General features: G+C 49.2%; 1 protein-coding gene across 1 annotated transcript in view; it reads left to right on the top strand.

Annotated features, from left to right (window-relative positions):
• Positions 1–2,378: 2,378 nt before the first annotated feature.
• Positions 2,379–10,935, top strand: part of DYNC2I2 (dynein 2 intermediate chain 2) — a 16,272-nt gene continuing 7,715 nt past the window's right edge. The window contains exon 1 of the mRNA XM_019641622.1: positions 2,379–2,663. Coding sequence (XP_019497167.1) covers positions 2,379–2,663 — 285 coding nt within the window. The remainder of the gene's footprint in view (positions 2,664–10,935) is intronic.

Below are 10,935 nucleotides of genomic sequence, written 5' to 3'. Positions count from 1 at the left end.
CAGCACTGTTCCCATCCCCCAATTGCCCAATAAAAAAAAAAAATCTTTAAAAAAAAAAAAAGCTGAAAAAAAAATGGGGATGGCTTCTTATTTGACTCTTTGTAAGAGCCTCTTTAAATGCAATTGAATATTCACTGAACACACATTGCACTTTTTGTGCAGTGAGAAGTAGAGGTAGGAAGCAGGAGGCTTCCCGGAAATGGCCTGATAGTCAGGGTGAGGCCCAGTTGAGTTTTAAAGGGGCTCTGTCTTGCCTGTAAGGCAGGAAACTGAACTTACTGAACGCTAGATATTCATTTAATTAGTCTTTACAGTGTGCCAGGCACAGTGCTGGGCTCTGGGGACAGCTGTGGTCCTCATGTTAGTGGAGCTGAAGCACTGGGGTCAAAACAGTCATTACTACCTTGTTACTCAATTACAATTTTGAAGAATGCTCCAGAGGAAAGAAACTCAGTCCCCTGAGAGCCATCAACAGAGGCGTGGGATCTGGTCCCTGGAAAAACTAACACTTTCAAGGATGCCTGTAGGTCAGAAAGACAGGGAGGAGCTTCCCAGGTGGAGGGAGGGGGCATGGAGGCCAGAGGCTAGGTGGAGGCGTTTGGGCTGCTGTCAGGGAATGGGATGGGCCGGAGGGCCTGTTGCTGCTTGCTGGGAGAATGAGGGCTGGAGAAACACCCAGGGCCCTTTGCTGCCCTCCTGCCCCTCCCCCTTTTCCTCCTCTGTCCCCTCCTCTGGGGAGCCCTACTTTCTCTTTCAGCCTCTGCCTCTCTGGGACACTTGCTGTGGCGGCTCAAGACTATCTCATTCTGGCTTGTCCCCCTCCCCCACCCCCGTTGTCTTGCCCACCCAAGGTGCAATACTCCCTCCAGCACAGCTAAGCATTCATGTGTTTATTCGTCCATTCACCACTCCTTTCTTTTCACATATAAGCCAGGTAAAAATTGAATGCTACAAAGAGAAAAATAAAACTTAAATTCCCCAAAGGCAACCGCTATCAATATTTTGGATCTATATTTGTAGGTTTTGTTAGAAAAATATACATTGTTATAAACTCAGGAGATTATGTAAATTGCATTTGATAAGAACTTGAATATGCTGCCAACATTTTGCCACATTTAAACATCTATATGACAACAGTGTTAAATCTGAGATTCTATACTATGTGTCAGAAATACTCAACCAAAGGCCTACTGTCCATTCTTTTTCAAGTATTTAGTGAACACCTGATGTGTGCTGCAACTTTGCTTGGAAAGTTAGGCTGACTGCAGGATCAGTCACTATTACAGTAACACTATTACAAATGATGTGCTGCTGAATATCCTTGGGGCTCAACATCTGTGCGAATCCGTAATTGTTGCTCAAGAAAAATTCCCAGAAATGGGATGTCTGGATTAAACAGGGGGTATACTTTAAGGTCAAATTACCCTCCAATTAGGTTTCACCTATTGACACTCACACCCACTTCCTGTGTTTAGCTTCCCAATAAGGTTCATTACTTTCTCTATTTCCCGCTTTCAATCCTAAATCCTCTGCATGCTGGCTTTAGTCCCCATTACTCTGATGAAGTTGCTCTTGCCAAAGCCATCAGGTATCATCTAAAATGCCCATTTTAGTAATTGATCTATGTTCTGGCCTTATGTTTATTGACCTGTTTGGGGCATTTAGTATCTTGGACCTTACCAGCACTCTTCTCTTCCTGAAATATTTTCTTTCTTGGTCAGGTAAAGCGGGTCCAGTCTTACTAGTCTCATTTTACAGCTAGAAACCCGAGGTCCAGAGCGGTACCGTCCCTAAGAGGACATAGCACTCTTTAGGCTTCATATCCGGGCCTCCCGACACCCACGGCCATGAGCTTCTTTCTGACTGTGACTTTTGGAATCCTTGGTGATATCTGTAAATTCTCCTAGTGTTAAGAGGGCCTAACAAGGAGAATTTTGTCTGGTTCTACTTGCTAGGAAGAAATTTCTATAGCATTTCATTTATAGCATCATTTCTTATCTAATTGGTCCTTAAGGCCACGGCTGAAATAGGGTTTTAATGAGGACTCAGCCACGAGCCGCCCCGTTCTCGTGCCTGCTGGGAGGACCTGGTCGCCTAGCGGGTCCTGCGCCCGCAGGTCCTATACCTCGCCGGGCCGCCGCGGCCTCAGCCTCCTGTCCTCGCCTCTGCGCCTGGCCACTCAGCGCCATCTTTGAGCCTGGCGCGGATAGCCATTTCCGCACTTCCCTCCCCCTCCTCCAGGAGTAGCCGCGCATGCCCCAAGGGTGCCACTTCTGGGGATGGTGTGTACAAAACTGGTCATGCTTGTAGGGCCGGCTGGAAAGAATAATTTATTTCCCTTTCCCATGTTTTGAAGGAGGTCTCTGACCGATTCAAAAATGGCGCCGATAGCCTCATGTCCCCAGTCTTCCGCTCTGGAGCCGCGAGGGCGAAGGTCGCGTTGGAGTGCGACGGCGCGAGAGGGCGGAGCCGTCTCCACGGCAACCCCCGCGCAGCCCAGGCAGCTCTGCTCCGCGGGAAGCGGGGGTGCTGTGGCGCTGGCGACAGGCGGGGCTGCGAGCGCCGAGGGGCCCGGGCGGCCCGGGCCGCTGCAGGATGAGACCCTGGGCGTGGCATCTGTGCCTTCGCAGTGGAGGGGCGTCCAGGGCATCCATGGGGAGACGGTGAGGGCGCGGGCCCGGCTGGGGGCGACGCGGGCGGCAGGGTGAGGGGCCACGCGAGGCCGCCGGGCCAGGTTCTGGCGTCCCACTGTTTTTTTATATTTTAGCCCAGAGGAACTAACCCTTTAGATACTCTCTTCCCGGTTTCCCCAGTCTTTGAACAACAACAAAAAGGTTTTTTTGTTTTTTGCTTTTTAAAGAAACCTCCAAAGATCCCACGTTTTGAAGGATTTTGTGTGAATGGCAGTTTTTAGGCATTTCAAACTACCCTTTTAAAAAATGGTCAGAGAAAAAAGAAAAAGAAACACACATAAAAAGCGACCAGACTGCATCTTAAGGTCTAGATAAGCGGGTTCTAGTGGTTTACAAAGGTGCTTTGATGAGGTGAGGGGCAGGGCTACAGGTGCCAGGTCTTCTGAGGGGTCTGAGTGCAGACTTAGACCACATGCAGGGTGCCAAGAGCTCTTTTGGTCTTGGGGATTCATCAGTGAGTGAGCTTCCTCCTGGAGCTTACATGGGATGGTTATTTGCAGGGAATAGAAAATAATGTATGTAGGGCTGGCCGAGTGGCTCAGTTGGTTAAGAGCTTGCTCAAGAGTGTGAGCTCTGAGCAACAGCGGTTCGAGACCCGGCCCAAGCTGAGCTGCTGCTGAGCTGCCAACAGGTGGCAGGATGGCTCAGCTAAAAAAAAAATAATAATGTATGTAATAAGTAAATGATGTAGTGTGTTAGAAGGTGAATAGTGCCATGGACAAGAAAAAGAAGGGTGAGAGATTAGAGGGATGGGTTGGAGAGTCATAGGGTGAGTTGTGGGGTGAGTTGCAGGGTGGGCCTTATTTGAGAGGGTGACATTTAAGCAAAGACTTGGAGTGAGAGAGTTAGCCAAGTGGATACCTCTAGTTAGAAGGTTCCAAGCAGAGCAAATGGCACGTGCAAAGGCCGTGGGGTTGGGGCAAATATGATACGTTTGAGGAGGCAGGTAGGGCTGGAGAGGAATGAGGGAAGGGGAGAATGGTCCCAGGTGAGGTCAGAGAGGGTAGGCAGAGGCAGGTCAAGTAGGGCCTTGCACGTCATTGGAAAGATGTTGGCTTTTAGTCAGTGAAAATGAGCGTTGCAGGGTCCTGCACATGTCCCAGAAGGGACAACTGAGGCTTACCTCACTACACAGGTGTCAAACCTGCAGGGCCCAGGTCCTCACCAACACCAGTGAGATTTTCATGAAGTCGTACTCTTGAGGATAGGTTTCTTGCCTTAGGCCAACAGTCTGCAGGTCCCAAGCCAGGATTTGATCTGCACTCCCACTTCATGCTGCATGGGAACCGGTCTAGTTAGAAGCAAAGGCAGTGGAGATTTTGGTTATATCTGTCCATCCTTATCGCAAGTAAATGTGTAATTCACATTCACTGGCCTGTAAAAAAATACTTGAAATAGCTCTTGCTTGCTGAAGATTCAGATTTTAGAACACTCCAGATTGGGGAACACTGATTCAATCAGTCAATCTCTCTTTGTCTCACAGAAGTGAGATTGAAGCTTAATTTTTTTTGTAGATAGTTTTAACCTGCAGGATAAGAATTCTTTTTTTTTTTTCATGAATTTTATTGGGGAACAGTGTGTTTTTCCTGGACCCATCAGTCCAAGTTAACTCATTGTTTTCAATCTAGTTGTGGAGGGCGCAGCTCACTGGCTCATGTGGGAATCGAACCGGCAAACCTGGTGTTATGAGCACTGTGTTCTAACCAACTGAGCCAACCGGCCGCCCTAAAAACTGATTCTAATACTTGAGGTGCAAAGGCTTTCATTTGTGAGGGTGGTTCATTTGAATCAGCCTCCTGTCTTATTATGAAGGAGATTTTTTAAGTTGTAAGAATTTTGTAAGAGTTGGAAGAAAGTGGTAAATTGCTTTTTCCAAATTAACTTTTTTTACTTTTTAAATGTTATTATGTCCAAAATTTAGGAAAAAATCTGGATAAGCAAAAAAAAAGTGGAAGTAAAAATCACCCCACAGTCTCATTCCTCAGCCATTTGATATGTACCTGTCCCATCTTTGTTTTGTCTGTTTTCTCCACATTTAACTTTTTTTGTAAAAACGGAATCACACTGTGCATAACACTTTTTCACTTAATATATACCCTGAACATCCTTCCATGTTAAAGTTTATAATTTCATTTTATTTAACGAGTCTCTTTCGATGGGTTGTTAGGCTCTTTCCGGTTTTCCTCATATCAATAAACCCTGTGATGAGTGTTTTAGGTAAATTTTTATGCAGCTTCTTAATTTCTTTGGAAAATTGAACATTGGTCTTTGCTTGGCCCTTGTGGCAGTGCCATATTGGAATGTACGTCTACATTATAGTGATGGGTTTATTTATTTATTTATTTAAAAAATTAAGTATTAGTGGTTTTTGGCCTGACTTGACTTTTCTTGTCATATCCCGATCTGCACAGAGGGACCGGGTCCTGGACTTTGGTTTGAGACCCAGGTGCATAGACTCTTTAGGAGCTTGACCCTGGGCCGGTCATGTGATTTCTTCTGCAAAGTGGGTCTTGTTAGAATACTTCCTGTGGGATTAAATGAGGTTCCTGATCAAGTGTGAAAGCCCAGTGCTGTTCATGTGGGGGAGATTCTGAATGTCAGTGACCAGCCCAGCCTCCTGAGATAGACAGCTTCTAACCACTCCTTGCTCCTCTGCTGTTTCTTAAACTTGGCGGACACTGGAATGCCCTGGAGACTGCAGAATGTGGATGTCTGGGTCGTCCCTTCAGCCATTCTCGCTTACTTAGCATGTGGTGAGTGTGACCTGGGAAGCTGGTTTTGTTGAAGCTCCCCAGGTCATTTGAATGGGTAGCAAAATTTGAGTACCACCGATTTAACCCATCCTGCTTTCCAGCAGTTACCTTTCTGAAGCCCAATTCTGATCCCATCAGAATATGGGGTACTACGTTGTTTCCTTTTTAAAAAATGCATACATATATGTATCAAAATGATATGTATGATATACATTTTACCATTTTAAAGTGTGCAAATTCAGTGGTATCAAATGCATTCACAACGGGCAGCCACCACCGCTGCCTAGTTCCAGAACTTTTTCACGGGCAGGCTGCACTTTGGACATCCGAGCCTGTCTCCTTTGGACTGTGAGCTCCCAGCGGGCAGGGAGTGGGGCTTGTGTACTTTTGCATCTCCCTAGAGGCACCCAGGGAATGCTGAACTGAATCATTGTCTTGTGTCCTGTCATCCACGGCAAGCTTTTGCTGCATCTCTCTCCTGCTTTGCGTGAAATTTCGCTGCCCACCTGTCAGCTCCTTCCTCTTCCTGGCCCTGTGACTGCTTGGTGGGTCCTGTAGCATATGGCACCCCCTGCTGGAGGGTGTTTGTTTTTAACCTGGGGTCTGGCCTCGTACAGATTTTCAGGAATTCAATCCGTGATTTTCAACTTTTTGGAGTGTGCGAGGCAGCTTTGATACCAGATTTTCTTTTTTTCAAGGAACACGAGAAGGGATTAAAAGACTAAGACAGCACCAAAATAGTCTGTGATAATTGCAATCTGAAAGCGGTGTGACATCACAGTGTCCCCCAGCTTCTAGGAAAACGTCAGTTCTTGCCCTCTTCCCACAGTTGACTCTCGGCTCCTTGTCATCTTTTGAGTAGCTGTTTGCTGCCCTGATATACTTATGAGGCGAATTTAAGTACACCGGAGGCTTTAGCTTGATGTTGGTTGGGTGTTTAGTTACTCCACACTCTGGGAGGTCTCACTCCAGACAGTTTAATTGTCCATGTAACATCCCCAAACCCCCTCAGCTCAACTTTGTAGCCAAGACCTTCCTATGGTCCCGCATCTGATTTCATTAGCGGCAAAATGTACTTCACACTGGATCAAATTTTGGCAGTGTCTGCACTCGGGGTTCGCAGTGTGTGGATAAAGAGCCGCTGAATTATTAGGTTGGTGCAAAAGTAACTGCGATTTTTGCCATATTGTAAAAACTGCAGTTACTTCTGCACCAACTGAATAGGTCGGGAGTCGTCTGAGCATCTGTCAGCCCGAGTACTCATCCGGTGCATGTGCAGGACTCCGAAGGGACCGGAGCTGGAAGGGAGGGTTTGGGAGTGAAGGGGACTTGAGGCAGTTCTGGGAAGAGGAGCGCAGGTGGGTCTGGATGGAAGTGGCAAGGTAAGTGACCAGCCACTCCCACACAGGCCAGGCAGCGTCCCTTTGGTGGGCTCTCTTTCAGCAGCTTTCCTCCATCGCTGGGGAGGAACCCGGCCCCCTACCCCAGGTGAAAGCCGGGCCCCCAGAATGGGGGAGGCAGTCAAAATGGGGTGTGCACTGTGCAGGAAGGCTGAGTGAGGTAATGGGCCCTCGGGTGGCCACGGCAAGCATGCGAATGTGGGGGCAGAAGCCCACACCTGGAGCCTGCTGTCTTCCTCACCTGCACCTGCAGCATCACTGTCACCTGGAGGCTGGTTAGCAAAGCAAATTGCCCCCCGCCCCCCAGACCTACTGAACCAGAATCTGGGCGTGGGGAAGCTGTAGGAGGCCCCCTCCAGCTGACTGGGGCCTGCTTGTTGAGATTGCTGGTCTAGAATGGTCTCTGAGGTTCCTTTCCGCCCTGGAGTCAGGTGTGCCCTTCAGGCTGGTAGGGGGGGCCGGGCCTTCAGCTGTAGATCATCCCAGACTCTCACCTCATCTCTCTGTGTGATGCTGTATTTCCTCATATCCCTCCCCCATTTTAAAAAGGAGTGTGTCTCACAGCTGATATGTGTATTTACTATAGTTTCCCCCTGAAGAGCTAATACTAAATAACTGATACGTTTTAAAACCGACAGCCAAGGAGATGTATGTTTTCCATAAGAAAGTGACGGTGTCTACTCACAACCTTAAAGTTTGTCCACCCCACACCCCATATTGACGGCCCCCGAATGGGTTTCTCTGGCTGGACAGTTTCAGAATGACTGACTCACGCGTAGGCATCCTTGATGCTGGCCTCGTTTCACCTTGGAGGCTGAAGGTGGGGAAGAGCCCAGTCCTCTCAGCGCACCCCTGTGGTCGCTGCTGCTCTTCCTGCAAGCAGGTGGCCGCTCACCTGACCCAGCGGGGCCATTTCCTCTGTGTTCCTGAAATCGATTGGCCAGTCCTAGAGGCAGGCCAGCCCGTTATTTCAGAAGTGCGGCCGCTGTGAAGGGTGGGAGTCAGGGAGCCCTCCTGGGTATCGGTTCAGGACTCTGAGAACAGTTAACAGAAACCAGCCCAAACTAGCTGCCCTCAGACATTAGGATGCAGCGGTATTGCCTGGATCTCGGCCTGGAGGTGCAGCTGGTCCTGAGGAATCTCAAAGGTGTTGGGGCCCTCTCGGCTCTGCTGTAGCTTCGCACCCCCTGAGGGAGGCCTGTCTGCACACCCCCGGTCTGTATTGTGGCACTGGCTCCTTATTGGCTCCCAAGTTTCCATGTTTCAGTTCTAGGCATGTGCCGTCCATCTTGTTGAATATCTTTGTCTCGGTTCTGAATTCCCTTGAGGGAACGTGATTGGCCCAGCCTAGGTTAGTGTCCACTATTTTTTTTTTTTTTTTTAGATTTTTTTAATTGGGGAGTTGGGGGATGGGAACAGCGCTGGGGAATTGGGGGAAGGAGAACAGACAAGTTGCTGTCGTTTTGTTCTTCAGTCTAGTTGTGGAGGACATTGCTTCACTGGCCCAAGTTGGCACCATCATTGCGCTCTTCCCGGGCGAGGCAGATCAGTCACCGGCTTCTGGATGGCCGCTCACGCTGGCTGCTGGCTACACACGGTAGCCCATGGCAACCCACTGCAGCAGGGGCTGCAGCCTACGCCGCCGCCGGCGACTCATGGCAGCCCAGCTCCAGGTTGAGCTGTTGTTCAGCATCTTAGCTGTAGAGGGCAGTGTCACTGGCCCTCATATGTGGGATCCAAACCGGGGCCCTCTGGCGTCCCAAGCGAGTTCTTAACCATCGCGCCACTGGGCTGGCCCTAGTGTCCACTTCTCATGCAGTCGGCAGCCACAGTCCTGGTGTTGGGGCCCAGCTTGTGGCTTGGGCAGGAGGTTTTCTGAGAAACACGCCCTTGTGGGGCAGGCAGATTCTCCAGCAGCTATCTGTTAACTTCTCTAGGACTCAGTTTCCCTCATTGGTAAGACACAGGGGTCCTGACATTCCCGGTGCCTGCAGCCTCTCCAGGGGCGGGAGAACTGTGCTGCCGTCCCACGTCACTGAAGGCCGCTGGGGATTCAAACTCCGGATCTCGGAGCTTGATGATCTTGGTTTGGGAATTGTTCCCCTGTTTCACAGGGTCTTACCTCCTGGTGTGATTAATGTCTGGCCTCGGGCCCCCTGTTCTCCCCTGCAGTGCCCACCTCCGAGATGGGGACACAGGCTGCAGACTCAGCGTCCCCTACACTCTCCTTCCCAGCACTGCTGAGGCCCAGGAAGCAAGGGTCCCACTCAGCCCTGGGCACTTCCTCTGGCTTATCTGAGGGCTTGTTATGGGAGCCTCACCCCCGGCCCAGCCACATCCTGCCTGGCATGGAAGGCACCACCCTATATGGGGTGGCCTTGGGCAGGCCCTTCTGTCATCCCCAGACAGGGAAGGGTTGGGCCAGATACTGGGATCTTGAACCATGGGAGCCAACTTAGGTGATCCCAGAGCAAAGAGGGAACAATGGTGTTTTCCTACCAATTCACAGAAGACAATTGTGGGTGCAGTGTCATTGGTTTTAAGTGTTTCATTTTTTTTCTTCTTAAATTTTCCGTAGTGTTTTGGCATTTGTTACTGGCCTAAATAAGCAAGCAGCAAAGGAATATTAGTAGAACTACCTGACAAGAGCTTGCTATCTCCGTGGATATTTTTGCTTGTGGTTGTGAGTTTACATTGTTTTACATTAAGACATTTGTGTAACGTTCTCTTAGAAACATTGTTTTCAGTTCATCTGATGTGATTAGTGGCCAGGATTTTAGACGGGGAGAGAACACCAAGACAGACAATGGAGTGTCACGGGTCAGGCTGCCGGCGCTCAGTCTTCAACATGATCACCTCTTTGCTGTGTGACCTTGGGTGAATTACTTAACTTCTATGGGCCTCAGTGCCAACATTTGTAATGCAAAAATAGGATTCACTTCTTGGGTGGTTGTGAGGATGAATAAGATGATACAGGTAATACTTTGGGGACAGTGCCTGAGTTAGTACTTAATAACTGACACTGTTACCATCATTGTAGCTCCCAGGAAGTTTGAAATTCACTCACAGTCTCTTAACATTTTGCCTCAGCATGTATGCTTTCTGCTCTGTGTGCCCATCCATGAATTTCTCAGTGTGCATGTTCCCTCAGGGGACTCCTCCAATCCTGTGGCTTCAAGTCACATCTCTGGTGGGATGCTTTCCAGAGCCTCATGCCTTGTGACCGACCCTCTCTGTGGATGGCTAAAGGCAGTCCCACAGAGCTGCTTCTGTGTCCTCTTCTCCCAGAATTTGCCCTCAACATCCCATCAGTTCTCAAAGCCGGGTTACCTGCCCTTGTCCCCCCACTTACCCTGAGCCGCCAGAGAAGCCTGTTTCACGTCACGGCCCTGCTTACACCTGGAGGGGAACCTCAGCTCTTTGTCGTGGCCATCGGACTCCTCCAGGCCTGGACCTTGCCCACGTGCCACCCTCCCTCACGCCCCACATCCCGGCACATGGTCTCTGAGCATGAGACCTTTTCTGCTGAAAGGTTTTGTTCCGGTCCCCACCCCCCACCCAGACCCTGTTTGCCACTCAGCCAACTCCTTGTCCTTCACATTTCAGCTCAAACGCCATCTCTCTGAGAGGCCTTCTTCGTCATGCCACCCCAATAGCCTCCCTAGCTGTTCTTTCTGTCTCAGACCTCTGCTGCACTTAGCACCACTGGTATTCGATGGGTTTTTATGCATTTACTTGTCTACCCCCAAGCCCAGTGTGTGCTCCTCGGGGTGTAGGAATCTTGCACAGGTTTCTTTTCCTCTATATCCATGTTACCCAGACAGTGCCTGGCAAGTAGATGCTTAATAAGCGTGTGTATATATGTGTATGTACATATATGTACACATGCATATATAGTATAAATGAACTTGCACTGTGTGCCAAATACCATGCAAAGGGCTGAGGATATAAAGATAGGACAGGCAGGCTTCTTTTTTTTTTTTTTTTTTTTAAAGATTTTTTTTTTATTGGGGAATTGGGGGGATGGGAACAGTGCTGGGGAGTTGGGGGAAGGGGAACAGACAAGTTGCTGTCGTTTTTTGTTCTTCA

Source organism: Hipposideros armiger, unplaced genomic scaffold (assembly GCF_001890085.2).
Source record: "Hipposideros armiger isolate ML-2016 unplaced genomic scaffold, ASM189008v1 scaffold_3, whole genome shotgun sequence".
In the NCBI taxonomy this organism is placed as follows: domain Eukaryota; kingdom Metazoa; phylum Chordata; class Mammalia; order Chiroptera; family Hipposideridae; genus Hipposideros; species Hipposideros armiger.
Note: the sequence above shows the minus strand (reverse complement) of the source record. Positions and strands in the feature narration are given on the sequence as shown.